This window comes from Glandiceps talaboti, chromosome 18 (genome assembly GCF_964340395.1).
Source record: "Glandiceps talaboti chromosome 18, keGlaTala1.1, whole genome shotgun sequence".
Taxonomy (NCBI): Eukaryota; Metazoa; Hemichordata; class Enteropneusta; family Spengelidae; genus Glandiceps; species Glandiceps talaboti.
The window spans coordinates 21,234,813-21,257,898 of NC_135566.1; the positions used below are offsets into that span (position 1 = coordinate 21,234,813).

Sequence of the window (23,086 nt, forward strand, 5' to 3'; positions counted from 1 at the left end):
TTGTAGTTAGAAAAAGTAAAGAAAATGCACATATTAAGAAATGGAGAGTTTTTGAAATGACTTTCTGTGAAATTTCCATTTACGAAAAAGAGATGTATCTTTATCTTTGTAATAAGCCCAGTAAAAATGTTATTAAATACACACACACACGCACACACACACACACACACACACACACACACACACACACACACACACATGTACACACACACAAACAAACAAACGAACGAACGATCGAACGAACAAACAAACACAAGAAAACTAGTAAATTTAGAATTTCAGATTATAATATTGAGTTGGGTAGACAGTCTACTCCTAAGATTCCTGTAGATGAAAGATTCTGTAAATTTTTGTCAAAATATGGTAGAAGATGAATTTCATCATTTAATTCTTTGTTCTCATTATACAAATGAGAGAAAGGCACTTTGTGACATTAAATAATTCAAATTTTCATTTAAGGTTCCTTAAATGACAAAAGTAAATTTTTGCATATTTTGACGTCAGATGATAAATTTCCTCTTGGAAAATTTCTTGTTGATGTAAACAGTCCTCCAGCAGTTGGCTAAATGACTATGGACGTATTGTATTCACTTGATTTCTGTATGATATTTTTTTTGTATGCTTTAGCATGCTTGCTATGGCATGTTGCTATGGCATGTTGTTATGGCATGTTGCTATGGCATGTTGCTATGGCATGTTGCTATGCTCTAAAGATTGGTTGATTGTTTGTGAAAATATTTCGAGCATATGTCATCGTTTGTACAAATCAAACATTTTCTATGATAAGTTACCAGATCCAGCACCTTCCCTAGTCGACGAATTGAAAAGCTGTATAGCAGAGTATAGCGTGTACAATGTCGTGTGATTTTTTTACGGTTTCAAATTGCAACATTGTATATTGAGGCGGACACTCAAAAGAAATGAAAGTGCCTCAGGGGGCTGCACACTTATAAAATACGATGCTTATTGGTCGACGTTTTTGCTATAAAAGATAATGAACTTTTACTTTCAGACACAATATATCATTTGAGGATTGTCTGTCGTGAAATTTTAATGAAGATAGAAGTAAATGTTGACATGGTTCGATGTAATTCATATGCAACAGTTATTTCGTAGTTGCGACATATGAATAAGCGACGGGGGGGGGGGGTCACGTCGTGGTCGCTACAAAAGTTGCTCCATGCCATGTACGATATCTCGCTCTACACGAGACCACGATACTTATAAACCTGCTTTTTTCGTCAAAATCTATCATTTTTAGTTTAGACAGTAATTGGGCAGACTATAAATATATAGCAAACATGAACTTTGACACTGTTAGATTTGACTTGTAAACCTGGAACCTGTAAAGGAGCCGTCACTATTTACGGTTGGGGGGGGGGGGGGTTCGGAGGAATTGGTTGGTAAGAAGTGGACATTCAACTGCCCCCCCTATCCTGCAGGGAAAAAATCAGTGAACCCCCCCCACACACACACACACACACACCTGACTTTAGAAATTGGAATACCCCCCCCCCCCGTTCCATTGTATACATGAAGTGGTGGGTATTAAAGAGAGGAAATTATATTATTTATATTGCTACAATTGTATTATTAATGATTATTGGGGTACTTACAAAACAACTTCATTTCAGTAAGAATACTTATTAAGAGCATTCCGCCATGAATGTTTTATGATCTGTACAAGTACCAGTTGTTTTACAGTATACAGTAAATGTAGTATGTACATAATTTCTGACACCACTAAATTCAAATTTTATTGGAAAAACAGTTTTTGCAGAAGGAATGTCTTACATTTACACATAATTATATCAGTATTTTATACAAATATATGACAAAGTTTATATTTTATTTCTTTTTTTTAATTAAAAGAAAAACAACAGTGTGCTGATAAAGTTTTGCCACAGATAAGACAGATAAGCAACAACGAATCCCTTGTCTCACTTCTTTGTAATTTAAATAATTCAGACTCACCAGAAACAAGGCAAGTCTTGTGAGAGTAAGGGTAACCATCACAATAATGTGTGATATTAAAGTAAGCCAAATTACCCAAAGTTTGTTGGAATGGTCATCTGTCTGCTCACAGGTATTGCATCAATGCATAGCTTTGCTTTTAGTAGTCAATTATCCAAAGAGTGAAATAATCAGGTGAAATTTACGAAACTGCAGCTGTAAGACAGTTTTTTTGCAATGTGTTTTACTAGTCGAGACTTTCCATTGATATATTTGCAATCAGAATTTTTACCTTATTTAATACAAAGCAGGGACACTTCTAAGCTGAAACAAAGTAGTGATGACAAGCTAGTGTTACAGTGACACCTGTCAAATTATAATGACTTCAGTACATATTTACAAACTGGGTGACAACCTGACAACTAATTGATTCAAAGTTTGCTTTCAGAGTTTATACTAGTAGTTATATATTACTCACATATTTATTTTAAGATATTGTTATATAATTTAGTTTCTACTTTACACACAACTCCACATTGTACATGTAGTACATAAACAAATATTTAGGAAAACCAAAAGCTTTAATGTTTTGAAAATATTTTCTATTTGTTTTAAAATGTTAATAAAGTTACATTTTATGTAACAGGTTAAATAATCCTGATACTGTGTACACAAGTTTTTCGAAACAGAGTTTTGTGTATATATAGCCCCCACTACCTTTCCCTCATTTTTTGGTAGTCCCCCCCCCCGACCAACTCCAATTTTCAAGTGACCCGTCACCCCCTCCAAATTCCTCCGACCCCCCCCCCCCAAGAGTTGCAAATTAAACGAAATATGTAAAGACTGCAATTGATATCTAAGTTTAATATTGTTAGTGGAGTTTGAGATATGTGAGCTAACTACAGAGGACTGCCAATGTTTACCGTTGAGGGCAGCAGACTATTGAGGAGGAAAATTTGACCCATGTTAAGTAACTACAACAGTGGAAACTGAATTGCTATGTTGATAAAGCTATTGAATGGGTTTTGGTGTATTTATTATTATTATTATTGTCTTTATTTTGCAACCAAACACAAAGAGGTGGTTGAAATCATACAATTTACAATCTCAAATACACAGGAATACACTGACTAAAAGAGTACAGACATTAGGCTAAAATGTTTAAGAATGATTCCTAATGAAAGGTTATTAACGTTGTTACCAACCACTTCTACGGGGAATCACACTCACTTGGCTAGCTGAGAGATACTCACTCAGGAATCAATGCACATTGACCAACAGGATGCTTGTAGATAGGTTTATTTCACAGCTTAGCGGCAAGTACCAGGCAGATAAGATCAAGGGTAGAAGCCAGAGTGGAGGTATAGGATTCTAAGAACCAGCTCTCGCCATATATTCATTGCTTACATTCTACCCTCCAGATTGCCCTCTCGACTCTCCATCCTCCCCGTACTATTAAAAATGTAATAAATATAGCACAGACACTGGGCGTTTCTACATACACAAAACACATTACAATTCTTATTCTAAGATTGCTGATTGGGTTAAAATGTCATATCTCTGACGTGGACTTATTGATATTAATGAATTCTTTTATCGTGTTGCTTCAATACCCTTCTTTTGTCTTTAGTCCTGTGTCAGCTCTTGAACTTGTATAGAGTTAATTACAAAGAATTAATTATGCTACTGGAGATCACTCTCTTTTCCATTGTACTATATCAAGCTGTCTCAGGACGTATGGTTGACCTTCGCCTTTCCTATTCTATTGATTACTGTTAAAAAGGTCTATACAAGCTCGAAAACATTCTGCCAAGCCATCATTAGTAATTGTACAAAGCGTATGGTATGAAACTGTTTTTGAATCGTTCTGTTCTACATCTGGGAATACTATATTTTTATTGAGTGACGGGTCTTCCTTGTTGAGATTGGATTGATCAAGTATTTTAATTTGTCATTACTAATGCATATTTCCCCCCAAAAAAAGATTGGCATATTGTATTTCTCCTCTGCGTTAGAGTTTTGATATTGGTAGAGACACATTCCGGATATGTCTGAGGAAAAATAATCCGGAATGCTCTTTTTTGTACCATCTCAATTTGTTGTGCTTGATCACTTGTAAGTGCATTATGCCACAGTGGACAAGCGTATTTTACCACTGGTCGTATAATTGAGGTATAGTACAACAATAAGTGCTTAGTACTCAATCCTGATCTCTTGAGTAGAGTAAGAAAATACAACCATTTAGATGCTTTACTGTATATATAATCAACATGATCTGACCATCATTACCCCGAGAAAATTCTAAACGGTGATTCTTTCGACGACTGTGTCATTTATTTTGGTGAGGGGAATTTCTCGTTGGTCTTTCTTAAATGAGATTATCATGTCTTTTGTTTTGTCTGGATTTAATTTCATATTGTTTGCCTTAGACCAGTCAGTTGTGTAGTTTATTGCCTCTTGCATATTACTCCTAGTTGATAAAATTTCGGACAAAGTGGTATCATCCATGAACTTATGTGACCGAGTTTGTGGTTTCAGGTCGTTAATCATAATGAGGAATAACAAAGGACCCAACCATGAACCTTGTGGGACTGATCCATTCAGTTTGGCTCAGTCAGATACTTCTTTGCCGAGAATAACACGTTGTTATCCATTGGATCAAAATTTGTACTCACAGTAATCTGGCGTTTCTCATGACCTCCATCATCTTACAGTATATTTGGGTATTATTGTGTTGGGTATTCTGATGTTTCATATCATAGTAACCATGGTAACGTGATAATCTAACATTACTAAACAATATTTGTAATTAGCCCCCAACGGGCATCACCCGGGCTATCACAAAAACCGCACTGTCCCAAAACATTAATGTTGCAGGGTGACCCTAAAACGAATGACAACCTGAATGACGGAAAACGAATGACAGCATTTCTAGGTGGTAAACAGTGGAATTACACCCTTTTCTACATTCAGTTAGTTGAATGACACCCTCTGCACTGTAAAACCAGTGGAATGACAGCCGCCACTCTATAAAATAAGTGGAATGACAGCATTTTTAATGCTTTAGAACTGGAATGACAGCATTTATAGGTGGTAAACAGTGGAATGACACCCTTTTCTACATTCAGTTAGTTGAATGACAGCCTCTACACTGTAGAACCCCTGGAATGACAGCCGCCACTCTATAAAATAAGTGGAATGACAGCATTTTTAATGCTTTGGAACTGGAATGACAGCATTTTTAGGTGGTAAACAGTGGAATGACACCCTTTTCTACAATCAGTTAGTTGAATGACACACTCTGCACTGTAGAACCACTGGAATGACAGCCGCCACTCTATAAAATAAGTGGAATGACAGCATTTTCAATGCTTTAGAACTGGAATGACAGCATTTCTAGGTGGTAAACAGTGGAATGACACCCTTTTCTACATTCAGTTAGTTGAATGACAGCCTCTACACTGTAGAACCCCTGGAATGACAGCCGCCACTCTATAAAATAAGTGGAATGACAGCATTTTTAATGCTTTGGAACTGGAATGACAGCATTTTTAGGTGGTAAACAGTGGAATGACACCCTTTTCTACAATCAGTTAGTTGAATGACACACTCTGCACTGTAGAACCACTGGAATGACAGCCGCCACTCTATAAAATAAGTGGAATGACAGCATTTTCAATGCTTTAGAACTGGAATGACAGCATTTCTAGGTGGTAAACAGTGGAATGACACCCTTTTCTACATTCAGTTAGTTGAATGACACCCTCTGCACTGTAGAACCACTGGAATGACAGCCGCCACTCTATAAAATAAGTGGAATGACAGCATTTTCAATGCTTTAGAACTGGAATGACAGCATTTCTAGGTGGTAAACAGTGGAATGACACCCTTTTCTACATTCAGTTAGTTGAATGACACCCTCTACACTGTAGAACCACTGGAATGACAGCCGCCACTCTATAAAATAAGTGGAATGACAGCATTTTTAATGCTTTGGTACTGGAATGACAGCATTTCTAGGTGGTAAACAGTGGAATGACACCCTTTTCTACATTCAGTTAGTTGAATGACACCCTCTGCACTGTAAAACCAGTGGAATGACAGCCGCCACTCTATAAAATAAGTGGAATGACAGCATTTTTAATGCTTTAGAACTGGAATGACAGCATTTCTAGGTGGTAAACAGTGGAATGACACCCTTTTCTACATTCAGTTAGTTGAATGACAGCCTCTACACTGTAGAACCCCTGGAATGACAGCCGCCACTCTATATAAAATAAGTGGAATGACAGCATTTTTAATGCTTTGGAACTGGAATGACAGCATTTTTAGGTGGTAAACAGTGGAATGACACCCTTTTCTACATTCAGTTAGTTGAATGACACCCTCTGCACTCTTTTTATAGAGTGGCGGCTGTCATTCCAGTGGTTCTACAGTGTAGAGGGTGTCATTCAACTAACTGAATGTAGAAAAGGGTGTCATTCCACTGTTTACCACCTAGAAATGCTGTCATTCCAGTTCTAAAGCATTGAAAATGCTGTCATTCCACTTATTTTATAGAGTGGCGGCTGTCATTCCAGTGGTTCTACAGTGCAGAGTGTGTCATTCAACTAACTGATTGTAGAAAAGGGTGTCATTCCACTGTTTACCACCTAGAAATGCTGTCATTCCAGTACCAAAGCATTAAAAATGCTGTCATTCCACTTATTTTATAGAGTGGCGGCTGTCATTCCACTGGTTTTACAGTGCAGAGGGTGTCATTCAACTAACTGAATGTAGAAAAGGGTGTCATTCCACTGTTTACCACCTAGAAATGCTGTCATTCCAGTACCAAAGCATTAAAAATGCTGTCATTCCACTTATTTTATAGAGTGGCGGCTGTCATTCCAGTGGTTCTACAGTGTAGAGGGTGTCATTCAACTAACTGAATGTAGAAAAGGGTGTCATTCCACTGTTTACCACCTAGAAATGCTGTCATTCCAGTACCAAAGCATTAAAAATGCTGTCATTCCACTCTTTTTATAGAGTGGCGGCTGTCATTCCAGTGGTTCTACAGTGCAGAGTGTGTCATTCAACTAACTGAATGTAGAAAAGGGTGTCATTCCACTGTTTACCACCTAGAAATGCTGTCATTCCAGTTCTAAAGCATTGAAAATGCTGTCATTCCACTTATTTTATAGAGTGGCGGCTGTCATTCCAGTGGTTCTACAGTGCAGAGTGTGTCATTCAACTAACTGATTGTAGAAAAGGGTGTCATTCCACTGTTTACCACCTAGAAATGCTGTCATTCCAGTTCCAAAGCATTAAAAATGCTGTCATTCCACTTATTTTATAGAGTGGCGGCTGTCATTCCACTGGTTTTACAGTGCAGAGGGTGTCATTCAACTAACTGAATGTAGAAAAGGGTGTCATTCCACTGTTTACCACCTAGAAATGCTGTCATTCCAGTACCAAAGCATTAAAAATGCTGTCATTCCACTTATTTTATAGAGTGGCGGCTGTCATTCCAGTGGTTCTACAGTGTAGAGGGTGTCATTCAACTAACTGAATGTAGAAAAGGGTGTCATTCCACTGTTTACCACCTAGAAATGCTGTCATTCCAGTTCTAAAGCATTGAAAATGCTGTCATTCCACTTATTTTATAGAGTGGCGGCTGTCATTCCAGTGGTTCTACAGTGCAGAGGGTGTCATTCAACTAACTGAATGTAGAAAAGGGTGTCATTCCACTGTTTACCACCTAGAAATGCTGTCATTCCAGTTCTAAAGCATTGAAAATGCTGTCATTCCACTTATTTTATAGAGTGGCGGCTGTCATTCCACTGGTTTTACAGTGCAGAGGGTGTCATTCAACTAACTGAATGTAGAAAAGGGTGTCATTCCACTGTTTACCACCTAGAAATGTTGTCATTCCAGTACCAAAGCATTAAAAATGCTGTCATTCCACTTATTTTATAGAGTGGCGGCTGTCATTCCAGTGGTTCTACAGTGTAGAGGGTGTCATTCAACTAACTGAATGTAGAAAAGGGTGTCATTCCACTGTTTACCACCTAGAAATGCTGTCATTCCAGTTCTAAAGCATTGAAAATGCTGTCATTCCACTTATTTTATAGAGTGGCGGCTGTCATTCCAGTGGTTCTACAGTGCAGAGGGTGTCATTCAACTAACTGAATGTAGAAAAGGGTGTCATTCCACTGTTTACCACCTAGAAATGCTGTCATTCCAGTTCTAAAGCATTGAAAATGCTGTCATTCCACTTATTTTATAGAGTGGCGGCTGTCATTCCACTGGTTTTACAGTGCAGAGGGTGTCATTCAACTAACTGAATGTAGAAAAGGGTGTCATTCCACTGTTTACCACCTAGAAATGCTGTCATTCCAGTACCAAAGCATTAAAAATGCTGTCATTCCACTTATTTTATAGAGTGGCGGCTGTCATTCCAGTGGTTCTACAGTGTAGAGGGTGTCATTCAACTAACTGAATGTAGAAAAGGGTGTCATTCCACTGTTTACCACCTAGAAATGCTGTCATTCCAGTTCTAAAGCATTGAAAATGCTGTCATTCCACTTATTTTATAGAGTGGCGGCTGTCATTCCAGTGGTTCTACAGTGCAGAGGGTGTCATTCAACTAACTGAATGTAGAAAAGGGTGTCATTCCACTGTTTACCACCTAGAAATGCTGTCATTCCAGTTCTAAAGCATTGAAAATGCTGTCATTCCACTTATTTTATAGAGTGGCGGCTGTCATTCCAGTGGTTCTACAGTGCAGAGTGTGTCATTCAACTAACTGATTGTAGAAAAGGGTGTCATTCCACTGTTTACCACCTAAAAATGCTGTCATTCCAGTTCCAAAGCATTAAAAATGCTGTCATTCCACTTATTTTATAGAGTGGCGGCTGTCATTCCAGGGGTTCTACAGTGTAGAGGCTGTCATTCAACTAACTGAATGTAGAAAAGGGTGTCATTCCACTGTTTACCACCTAGAAATGCTGTCATTCCAGTTCTAAAGCATTAAAAATGCTGTCATTCCACTTATTTTATAGAGTGGCGGCTGTCATTCCACTGGTTTTACAGTGCAGAGGGTGTCATTCAACTAACTGAATGTAGAAAAGGGTGTAATTCCACTGTTTACCACCTAGAAATGCTGTCATTCGTTTTCCGTCATTCAGGTTGTCATTCGTTTTAGGGTCACCCAATGTTGCATCCTGTGTTAATGTTTTAAGTCTTGTTACAAAACTTTAGAAAAGTCAGTTCAAATTTTTAAAATATTACACCAACAATTAAACCTTTTATCCTGCGATTTAAATGTTACCACTCCTAAATAAAGTTTGGGCATCAAGAATTAAAAAATCTCGTTTTGCAAATTAATTTTCTGCTCTGTAAAAAGAAAGTTTTGTCCTAGAAATTTTAACTTTTTGTTTTGATATATTTATTTTGACCCCCAAAATAATGTTTTGCCCTATGAAAGTAAAGTTTTATCCTTGTATTAAATATTTTGCTCTCAAAAATCAATAAATTTATTCCACATATTTATTGTTCCTGTGTCCATAGACCCTCCACCATGTTGGTGCCGGTGGAGGGTCTATGCTGTGTCACAATAAAGACATCTTGCCCATTCTTCGCTAATCTACACCCCTAAACTTATAATTGCCAAGAGACCAGTTACATTAATATCTCTTATCTGGGAGATTATCACACTCACTCACTCATTCATGCATAATTATTCAATCGACCAATCATTCAACCAACCAACCAACCAACCAACCAACCAACCAACCAACCAACCAACCAACCAACTAATCAATCAATCAATCGATCGATCAAGTGCGTGCTCGCTGTGTCCTGTGGTTATAGCTCTCAATAATATTGTCCTGTACACGTACACATACACGTACACGTACACGTACACGTTTGAGACTTTTTTGAATTTGTGCGCTGCATGAGAAATTGTAATTGTAATTGTAATTGTAATTGTAATTTATTTACCCATCACAAAAAAAATAATACACAACAATTGAAAGCATATAATACACAATGTGTGCATAATTGTATCAGAGCGGGCGAGAGGCTAGAAAATAGTTTCTAGCCACTCAAAACTCATACACTAGTATAAATATTACAATGAAAAAAAAGATCAGGTGACTGCTGCAAAAACTCACAAACTACATACTGTACATGAAAAATGAAAATGAAAATGCGTGAAATTTTTTATTGATTTAATAGGTTTCCGTTTGGTGTTTTAAGGTAGAATGAAAGCTTTCAAATGAGCTCTGTGTGATTTATTTGTTGGGAAATGTTAAATGTTCAGCCACGAGAAATATCGCAGGTGGTGGCACCAGTGAGGGCGGGCTACTGACACCGGGTGTATGTTATGGGTGTTTATGTAATAATAGGCGTCTATCTGTAGACGTAAACTCGGTCAAGGCCTGCATAGAGTTCCGGATTACTCCGTATGCAAGCAGGACTAGACTCGGCCATAAACGTACGTAATGATGCAGGCGGCGTTAAGAATTCTACATATTGGAAATACGTCTGTATTTTCATCCGTATCACGGAAACCACCATGGAATCCCAAAACACATATGTGTTTTCTAAGTAATAAGCCAACGCACTGTTTGGCTGTTTTCTACAAAACCTTGCAACCACTCGCAACGGCTACGCGGCGGAATATGAGCACTGAGGCCGACCTTCAAGGTAACGTTATCAATGAAACGTTTGATGTTAAGTCGAAAACACTCAAATCTTCCAAAGGACATAAACAAATTTTACTACCGCAGTGCAATTTTGATCATGTTGAAAAGGCTTTCAAAACGAAATCTACCAAGGATATTCTCAGAAGTTTGGTAGTATTGAAGCTGTGTTCGTATGACTTCCTGGTGGACAACAGCGTAAAGGTAAACAAATGTTATGTTTTACAATAATATCTTCGGCCTAGAACTCATCTTTCCAAAAACAAACAACAAACAAACAAACACGAAAGAATCCCGTCCAATTATACAAGGTAAATATTTTAGAAACATCTAATTGTAGAGGATGGTCATAGCGACGTTGTGGGCAACCTTCACTCAGCATATGTGTGACCCCTATTTAGTATTTGTGTATTTTGTAGGCAATTGTTGAATATTGAATTATTAGTCTGGGTGCGTGAGTGGAGGTGTAAATCGTAACGATACCGTATAGCATAGGAACTAGACTAGACTAGTGAGTGGTGGTGTAAATCGTAACGGTACACCATGAAAGTTATACTTCCATGGTGTATACTTCCATGGGGTAGAGGGAGAAGTAATAATAAATCGGAGTGTCTCGTACCACCCCGGTGTCAGTAGCCCGCCCTCACTGGAACGGCTAGTGCCACCACCCCAGATATTTCTCGTCACACGCACAACAATCCAACAATCACTAACTCAAGTAGTGACGGATCGCCGCTATGGAGGCTTTTTTGACGGTTTGTGCGCAGCTCGAGAAATGAAATAATATGTTGCTATTTGGTGTTTTAAGGTAGAATGGAAGCATTTGTGGAGTTCCGTGTGATTTATTTGTTGGTAAATGTCCAGGGACGAGAAATATCTCGGGTGGTGGCACTAGCCGTTCCTCACTGGAACGGCTACTGCCACCGCGGTGGCAGTAGCCGTTCCAGTGAGGGCGGGCTACTGACACCGGGGTGGTACTAGACTCTGCCATAATAAATATGGGGGTACGAGACCACTAGAACGACATACCCATTTGTCTAATCTATATTAAATTTTAGTATATACAAAACATGACCTTGTTGTTTACTGACGTTTTATAGTTAAGAGTATCTGTTGTTATGATGACACATTCAGTGAAGAAAGTGTCATTTATAGAGGACCAGATGCAGCCAAGAAATTTATGGAAATGATGCTATCAGTAGTTGACTATTGCAATGATATAAAACAGCAACATTTTAACAAACCTTTGTGTAATGGTAAAAATGATGAAATATGTTTTAAAAACGCAACACAATGTCATACATTGTATTTGTGAAGCATTATACGATACGAGTCCGTGATCATTGCCATATTACTGGTAAATACCGTGGTTCAGCACATGAATCCTGTAATATCAATTTTCAAGTAACGAAAAAAATACCTGTCATATTCCACAATTTAAAAGGGTATGAAAGTCATTTCATCGTTCAAACTCTTGAAAATTTTAAGGAAAAAATTAATATTATCCCACATTCTGTGGAAAAGTTCATGTCTATAATGGTTGGTACTCATTTAGTATTTATAGATAGCTTAAATTTCTTAATGCTTCATTAGAAAAAACTAGTCAGTAACACAAGTGATTTCAAATACACAAAACAGGAATTACCAGACAGCCTAAAAGTAAAACTACTAACAAGGAAGGGTGTATACCCCTATGACTATATGGATTCCACTGAAAAATTCAATGATGTTAGTCTTCCACTAAAGGAAAAATCCTATTCCATTCTAAATGACGCTGGTATAACTGATGAAGACTATGAGCATGCACAAGATATTTGGAAGCATTTCAATATGCAAACGATGGGTGATTATCATGATCTGTACCTTAAAACCGATGTACTTTCATTAACTGATGTATTTGAAAATTTCCGAAAGACATGTAATGTATACTATAACCTTGATCCTTGCCATTATTTTAGTGCTCTGGGATTATCCTGGGATGCTTGTCTAAAAATGACTAAAATTAATCTCGAATTATTAACGATATAGATAAGCATCTCTTCATAGAAAGAGGTTTCCGTGGAGGTATCGAGTCTTATATATCCACTGGTCACGCAAAGGCAAACAATCCATACATGAAAGACTATGATCCAACCCAGGAAACAAAGTACATCATGTATCTAGATGCTAATAATCTCTATGGTTGGGCAATGGTTCAATCTTTACCAACACATGGATTTAAATGGGTTGATCTAGATTCGCTCAACATAAATAAGTACACCAACGAAAGTGACCATGGATTAATCCTTGAAGTTGATCTTGAGTATCTTGACGAGTTGCACGATCTCCACAATGATTATCCTTTAGCACCTGAGAGATTATGTATTACTGAAGACATGTTATCCCCGCATAATAAAAACATATGCGACCTCTTTAATATCAAATGTGGAAATATAGAGAAATTAACCACAACTCTAAGACCAAAAAAGAATTATATACTTCATGTTCAAAATTTAAAACAATATTTATCACTCGGTTTAAAAATAACCAAAATTCACAGAGCCATTGAGTTCAATCAATCAAAATGGATGTCACAGTACATCTTATTTAACACAGAAAAAAGAAAGAAAGCAAGAAATGCATTCTAAAAAGATTTCTTCAAACTAATGAATAACTTGATGAATGTACGTAAACACCGTAGTATAAAATTATGTACAACAGAAAAACACATCAAGAAATTAGTATCTAAACCAACGTTTGTGTGGAAAACAAAAAAGAACGATTAACCCTAAACCAGCCCTTATATGTTGGGATGAGTATTCTTGATTTGTCTAAAACTTTAATGTATGACTTTCATTACAACTATATAAAATAAAAATATGGACCACGAGCTAAATTATTATTTACAGAGACATACTCATTAATGTATGAAATTCAAGCCAATGACTCAAAGATTTCTACAAAGACAAAGACCTTTTTGACAATAGTGACTATACTCACCAAAAAGTCCATATTACTTTGATTATAACAAAAAAGTAATTGGTAAATTTAAAGACGAGTGTGCAAAGTAAAATGTACTCTTACATAACAGAGTCTGCTTCCACACGTAAAGCCAAAGGGATAAAAAAGTCAGTCATAAAAAAGAATATGACTCACGAAGAATATAAGACAGTACTTTTTGAAAATTTACAGTCTAAACATTCCATGAATACTATACGCTCGATGAATCACCAGATTGGTAGTTACACAATCAATAAAACTTCTTTAAGTTGCTTTAATGATAAACGCTATGTTCTTGATCATTATAAAACATTAGCATATGGTCACGTTAATTTAAGCTGATTTGTGTAAGCTCGAGTGGAAATGAAATGAAATTGTATAGCCATTAAAATCTATCAGTTCTTTATTTTGGTTAGTTATCCAAATTCGAAGACTTCCATTTTCTTGATTGGCACCGGAACATTAGCAGGAATTGAATAAGTGACAGCTTTTCCTATTTCACCCCAGTCCTGTATCGTTAAAATTTGTAAATAATTAGACCTTTTCCCATTAATGTAATTAGTAGGTGTATCTATAATATCGCAATAGACTACGTATTCAGTCACAGGAAGAAAATCTGCTTTGTACATGTATGTACTCGATGAATCATATTCTCTCTCTTCAAAACCAAGTATCTTCGCGAAATTTTTAGGCCTTGAAAAGTTTATTTTAACATTATCATCGAGCACCATCTGTGTTTTTCCTGTTGGCAAAATTCTCTTAAAATTAATTTATTTTGTTCTACCAATTGCTTGTGTTAACGTTTCTACATTGTAATTGCCTGGTTCTACTCTTTTAACTGACATTTTGTTGTTAACAGTAAAAGCAATTTCATTGTTTTCCCTCGTAATATTATACCAGGAATTATATAGTTTACACTCCAACTGTCGTATCTGTCTATAACCAGTAAGCGTTTCTGTAAAACTAATAGTAATATCATTAGTTTCTTTATTTATATACAACTTCATATTGTTTTATAATATATATATAAATTATGCCATCAAAGTTTAGACTAGGTATGACACCACAAGGATATGCACTTTCTGATCTCAAAGATATTTCCACACCGATTTTATCCGGACGTCATCATAATAAAGACTTCATTTTAAAATGGAAAAATTAAAATAAATTATTTAATTTAGAACCAGCGGCAGTTCAAACACAGGAGCATACCACAATTTTAGTAGACCTAAATGACATAGATGATACAATCGAAGAATATAAAACAACAAAACATCATGTACCATTTGGCTTTGCGTACAGCAACAGAGATAACAATTTCTTTACTTTTGATTTACCACGAGATTTCATTGAAATGCTCGAAAAGCCACTAACTCTTGACCCTGGTTTAACTGACCGAGTTCCTTACCTATTGCTTTACAATGGCAATGATCAGACATTTAGTTTAACTGATATCAGACACTATTTACCGGAAGCAGATCCTAGACTAGACCTTCTGAACCCTAAGTTACATTTAAAACTGGATGCTACAAAACAATAGTGAAAGAAAATAATATTTTTAGTAGAATTTTAAATTCAGGGGAATGGTATTGTAGTTACAACATTCAAGAAGGAAATGTTAACTTATTTTATGATACGCAGTTTAAAATATTGGGTTTGAAACCTATAATATAATACTTTAGTATACCACCTTGCTAGTATGGACCAGTATCTTCAAGACTTGTATTACAATTCTGATTTAGCATACAGTGGCATCACAAAATTGTGGCATAAAATCAAAGAAGACAATGAAAAATAAAATATAAGGAATTGAAACAATGGTTGGAACAACAAGAAGTTTACACTATGCTCAAACCAGCAATTAAAAAGTTTCCTTACTGCAAAATAATTGTTTATGAAATTGATGACCAGTGGCAAGCTGACATTGTGGAGATGATTAACGACAAGAATTATCGTTACATCCTGACTGTTATCGATGTATTATCGAAGTATGCCTGGATGGTGCCACTCAAATCAAAACGTGGTATTGAAATGGCTGACTCCTTTGAGTCAGCCAATTGTAGAGAAATCATCTCCATTTGTAGAGAAATTGTTTTTCACCACATTTGTGAATGAATAGACAATATCTGGAATTTTGGGAATATTCCCATGCCTGAGTTTCACCGGCTAAAATTTGATAAACTGTGGGTAAGTTGGGGGATGGAACCCTTAATGTGATCTGTGGGGATGGCTTGCTGTAATGAACTCCAGGACACATAGAAATATGATTAAACATCAACTTTAATTAACTATATAAAAAGACTATATAAACATTCAAACAATATATTGGCCAGCAAAAGAATTACTTATCTGACTGTGCTGCTATTGAGCAAATAATCTTAGTGTCCGAACGCGGGTGTACACACAAAGAAGCAGTGATGGCAGTCACACAACAATTAGTAGAGCTGGCTCCGACTGAAGATTCCACACTCCGTAGAACTGTCTCCAGATGCCCAATACTGCTACTACTGTCTGCTACTTACACACTTGAACCAGTTTGTATATTATCTTTACAGACTGCTAAGTGCACTATTTACACTTTGTATATTCTCTTTACAGACTATGCGTTTGTCTCAGAAGATTCTCGGAAAACAACTCTCAAGTAGACTGATCAAATCTACATTTTATGGTCAGTTTGTTGCTGGTGAAGACATACAGACTGTACAGACTTGTGTTGATAGACTCACTCAATCTGGCATAGCGGCAATATTGGCTATTCCATTGGAAGAAGATATTGGTCAAAAGAAGGAAGGGTAATGAAAACTTTACAAAAGATTTGTTTTTTGGGCATATGGAAAAGAAATTTTGTCAGACCCCAGAAGTTGATTATTATTAGTATAACAGTGAGTATTTGCCACCTATGTACATTTGTATGTTTATAACAACAATGACGTAAAGGAGCACTTTTTTGTTCTTCACCAAATTTATATCTCTGGATCTGCCTGAAAACTACAGGTGTCTCATTCAAAGAATAACTGTAATCAAATATTGGTTGTATGGATGAAACACCTTTGTTTGCAACTCAATAAATTGTAAAAAATTAAAAAGTATGTAAAATTGTTAATGTATGTACAATAACAGCATTTTTACTTTTAACAATATATTGAATTACAGACATGTTATTTCACATTTTTTTCAAGTAGGAAAACATGGTAAAATTGTTTTATAAATTACAAATCCAAACTAAATTACCCATTTGTCATCTGTAAAGCCTCTTTAAAGGGGCAAAAGCTGAGTTTTGGATGTCCAAATACATGTAAACTCAGCTACATCCGTATTTGGACGTAGCTGAGTTTACATGTATTTGGACGTAGCTGAGTTTACATGTATTTGGACGTAGCTGAGTTTACATGTATTTGGACGTAGCTGAGTTTACATGAATTTGGACGTAGCTGAGTTTACATGTATTTGGATGTAGCTGAGTTTATATGTATTTGGATGTAGCTGAGTTTACATGTACATGTATTTGGACGTACATTGTAGCTGAGTTTACATGTACATGTATTTGGACGTAGCTGAGTTTACATGTACATGTATTTGGACGTACATTGTAGCTGAGTTTACATGTACATGTATTTGGACGTAGCTGAGTTTACATGTACATGTATTTGGACGTACATTGTAGCTGAGTTTACATGTACATGTATTTGGACGTAGCTGAGTTTACATGTACATGTATTTGGACGTACATTGTAGCTGAGTTTACATGTACATGTATTTGGACGTAGCTGAGTTTACATGTACATGTATTTGGACCTAGTTTTGCTGTATATTTAAAGGGTACTCACAGTACTGTACTTACTTAAGCACTCTTAACCAAACTATTGATTGAACTCAAACCTGGAATTAAATATTAAAGATATAATCTCTTATCTTTTACGATGATGTAATTTATTTTACATATCAGAAACATTTCAGTAAATCCGTACTATGCAGTTGACTGTTCTAACAATGCCAAAAGACATAATTGTAATGTTATAGAAGACATGTATCAACATTAAACTAGAATGGGTTTTATGTACATGTAAGCTTGTATGTACATGTATTCCCACTTGCAATGAGTGGATAGCTTATCAACTGAGCTTGTACATGCCACTTTATGAAGTAAGATCAAATCTTAGATTTATACAGCATATGTTGTAAGTTTCAGTTTTACTATTATAGATGAAAAAAACAAGACTCATGAATTTCAAAGTGCAAAAGATGATGAGATAAAATGGTATTGTAATGAAAAGTTTATTGTATATTACTACAGAGATAGTGATGCCAGGTATGATAAAAATGCAGATGTGATGATTGAATGTGTCAATCAAACTCATGCTGTGTGTGATCATACCAAGCCACTGTTGATGCAAGTCAGACTCAGTGCACTTGTCAAACCAGAACTTTTGGTATGTTTTCTAGCTGACATAATGTGTTGCTTATAAATTTGTTGAACATGAAATCAGTCGTGCTAAGTATGTTGACATTGGAGCTTTTATATGAAAAACTTAGACACTCAAACCGGAATTAAATCCCAGTATTACAGCGAACTTTGATGGCTCATGAAGAGCATGCCCCTACCCTCAGATCTTAGATGTCCATGGGGGGTGGGGGTGGGGGGTTATACATACATGTATAAGTGTAGTGTTTTCTGCACTACTTGTCAATGCACTAAAACACCACTCATCAATAATGACCACTACAGTATGACACTAAAACACCACTCATTCATAATGACCACTACAGTTTGACACTAAAACACCACTCACCCATAATGACCACTGCAGTATGACACTAAAACACCACTCATCCATAATGACCACTATAGTTTGACACTAAAACACCACTCACCCATAATGACCACTGCAGTATGACACTAAAACACCACTCACCCATAATGACCACTACAGTTTGACACTAAAACACCACTCACCCATAATGACCACTATAGTTTGACACTAAAACACCACTCACCCATAATGACCACTACAGTATGACACTAAAACACCACTCATCCATAATGACCACTACAGTTTGACACTAAAACACCACTCACCCATAATGACCACTATAGTTTGACACTAAAACACCACTCATCCATAATGACCACTATAGTTTGACACTAAAACACCACTCATCCATAATGACCACTACAGTTTGACACTAAAACACCACTCACCCATAATGACCACTACAGTATGACACTAAAACACCACTCATCCATAATGACCACTACAGTATGACACTAAAACACCACTCACCCATAATGACCACTACAGTTTGACACTAAAACACCACTCACCCATAATGACCACTACAGTTTGACACTAAAACACCACTCACCCATAATGACCACTATAGTTTGACACTAAAACACCACTCACCCATAATGACCACTGCAGTATGACACTAAAACACCACTCATCCATAATGACCACTACAGTATGACACTAAAACACCACTCACCCATAATGACCACTGCAGTATGACACTAAAACACCACTCACCCATAATGACCACTGCAGTATGACACTAAAACACCACTCACCCATAATGACCACTGCAGTATGACACTAAAACACCACTCATCCATAATGACCACTATAGTTTGACACTAAAACACCACTCATCCATAATGACCACTATAGTATGACACTAAAACACCACTCATCCATAATGACCACTACAGTATGACACTAAAACACCACTCACCCATAATGACCACTACAGTTTGACACTAAAACACCACTCACCCATAATGACCACTACAGTATGACACTAAAACACCACTCATCAATAATGACCACTACAGTTTGACACTAAAACACCACTCACCCATAATGACCACTACAGTATGACACTAAAACACCACTCATCCATAATGACCACTACAGTATGACACTAAAACACCACTCATTCATAATGACCACTACAGTATGACACTAAAACACCACTCACCCATAATGACCACTACAGTTTGACACTAAAACACCACTCACCCATAATGACCACTATAGTTTGACACTAAAACACCACTCACCCATAATGACCACTACAGTATGACACTAAAACACCACTCATCCATAATGACCACTACAGTATGACACTAAAACACCACTCATTCATAATGACCACTACAGTTTGACACTAAAACACCACTCACCCATAATGACCACTACAGTTTGACACTAAAACACCACTCATCCATAATGACCACTACAGTTTGACACTAAAACACCACTCACCCATAATGACCACTACAGTATGACACTAAAACACCACTCACCCATAATGACCACTACAGTTTGACACTAAAACACCACTCACCCATAATGACCACTACAGTTTGACACTAAAACACCACTCACCCATAATGACCACTACAGTTTGACACTAAAACACCACTCATCCATAATGACCACTACAGTTTGACACTAAAACACCACTCACCCATAATGACCACTACAGTTTGACACTAAAACACCACTCATCCATAATGACCACTACAGTTTGACACTAAAACACCACTCACCCATAATGACCACTACAGTATGACACTAAAACACCACTCATCCATAATGACCACTACAGTATGACACTAAAACACCACTCATCCATAATGACCACTACAGTTTGACACTAAAACACCACTCATCCATAATGACCACTACAGTTTGACACTAAAACACCACTCACCCATAATGACCACTACAGTTTGACACTAAAACACCACTCATCCATAATGACCACTACAGTTTGACACTAAAACACCACTCATCCATAATGACCACTACAGTATGACACTAAAACACCACTCATTCATAATGACCACTATAGTTTGACACTAAAACACCACTCACCCATAATGACCACTACAGTATGACACTAAAACACCACTCATTCATAATGACCACTACAGTTTGACACTAAAACACCACTCACCCATAATGACCACTACAGTATGACACTAAAACACCACTCACCCATAATGACCACTATAGTTTGACACTAAAACACCACTCATCCATAATGACCACTACAGTTTGACACTAAAACACCACTCATCCATAATGACCACTACAGTTTGACACTAAAACACCACTCATCCATAATGACCACTATAGTTTGACACTAAAACACCACTCATCCATAATGACCACTACAGTATGACACTAAAACACCACTCACCCATAATGACCACTACAGTTTGACACTAAAACACCACTCATCCATAATGACCACTATAGTTTGACACTAAAACACCACTCATCCATAATGACCACTACAGTATGACACTAAAACACCACTCACCCATAATGACCACTACAGTTTGACACTAAAACACCACTCATCCATAATGACCACTACAGTATGACACTAAAACACCACTCATCCATAATGACCACTACAGTTTGACACTAAAACACCACTCATCCATAATGACCACTACAGTTTGACACTAAAACACCACTCATCCATAATGACCACTACAGTTTGACACTAAAACACCACTCATCCATAATGACCACTACAGTTTGACACTAAAACACCACTCATCCATAATGACCACTACAGTTTGACACTAAAACACCACTCATCCATAATGACCACTACAGTTTGACACTAAAACACCACTCATCCATAATGACCACTACAGTTTGACACTAAATCACCACTCATCCATAATGACCACTACAGTTTGACACTAAAACACCACTCATCAATAATGACCACTACAGTTTGACACTAAAACACCACTCATCCATAATGGCCACTACAGTTTGACACTAAAACACCACTCATCCATAATGACCACTACAGTTTGACACTAAAACACCACTCATCCATAATGGCCACTACAGTTTGACACTAAAACACCACTCATCCATAATGACCACTACAGTTTGACACTAAAACACCACTCACCCATAATGACCACTACAGTTTGACACTAAAACACCACTCATCCATAATGACCACTACAGTTTGACACTAAAACACCACTCACCCATAATGACCACTACAGTATGACACTAAAACACCACTCATCCATAATGACCACTACAGTTTGACACTAAAACACCACTCATCAATAATGACCACTACAGTTTGACACTAAAACACCACTCATCCATAATGACCACTACAGTTTGACACTAAAACACCACTCATCCATAATGACCACTACAGTTTGACACTAAAACACCACTCATCCATAATGACCACTACAGTATGACACTAAAACACCACTCACCCATAATGACCACTACAGTTTGACACTAAAACACCACTCATCCATAATGACCACTACAGTATGACACTAAAACACCACTCACCCATAATGACCACTACAGTTTGACACTAAAACACCACTCATCCATAATGACCACTATAGTTTGACACTAAAACACCACTCACCCATAATGACCACTACAGTTTGACACTAAAACACCACTCATCCATAATGACCACTACAGTATGACACTAAAACACCACTCACCCATAATGACCACTACAGTTTGACACTAAAACACCACTCATCCATAATGACCACTATAGTTTGACACTAAAACACCACTCATCCATAATGACCACTACAGTTTGACACTAAAACACCACTCACCCATAATGACCACTACAGTTTGACACTAAAACACCACTCACCCATAATGACCACTACAGTATGACACTAAAACACCACTCATCAATAATGACCACTACAGTTTGACACTAAAACACCACTCACCCATAATGACCACTACAGTATGACACTAAAACACCACTCACCCATAATGACCACTACAGTTTGACACTAAAACACCACTCATCCATAATGACCACTACAGTTTGACACTAAAACACCACTCATCCATAATGACCACTACAGTTTGACACTAAAACACCACTCACCCATAATGACCACTACAGTTTGACACTAAAACACCACTCACCCATAATGACCACTACAGTTTGACACTAAAACACCACTCACCCATAATGACCACTACAGTATGACACTAAAACACCACTCATCCATAATGACCACTACAGTTTGACACTAAAACACCACTCACCCATAATGACCACTACAGTATGACACTAAAACACCACTCATCCATAATGACCACTACAGTTTGACACTAAAACACCACTCATCCATAATGACCACTACAGTTTGACACTAAAACACCACTCATCCATAATGACCACTACAGTTTGACACTAAAACACCACTCATCCATAATGACCACTACAGTTTGACACTAAAACACCACTCATCCATAATGACCACTACAGTTTGACACTAAAACACCACTCATCAATAATGACCACTACAGTTTGACACTAAAACACCACTCATCAATAATGACCACTACAGTTTGACACTAAAACACCACTCACCCATAATGACCACTACAGTTTGACACTAAAACACCACTCACCCA

At 37.0% G+C, this 23,086-nt stretch overlaps 1 protein-coding gene across 1 annotated transcript in view; it reads left to right on the plus strand.

The window, feature by feature from the left end:
• The first annotated feature begins 10,619 nt into the window (after window positions 1–10,619).
• LOC144449827 (hydroxyproline dehydrogenase-like) overlaps window positions 10,620–23,086 on the plus strand; it is a 36,456-nt gene continuing 23,989 nt past the window's right edge. The window contains exons 1-3 of the mRNA XM_078140401.1: window positions 10,620–10,844; window positions 16,218–16,411; window positions 17,914–18,049. Coding sequence (XP_077996527.1) covers window positions 10,620–10,844; window positions 16,218–16,411; window positions 17,914–18,049 — 555 coding nt within the window. The remainder of the gene's footprint in view (window positions 10,845–16,217; window positions 16,412–17,913; window positions 18,050–23,086) is intronic.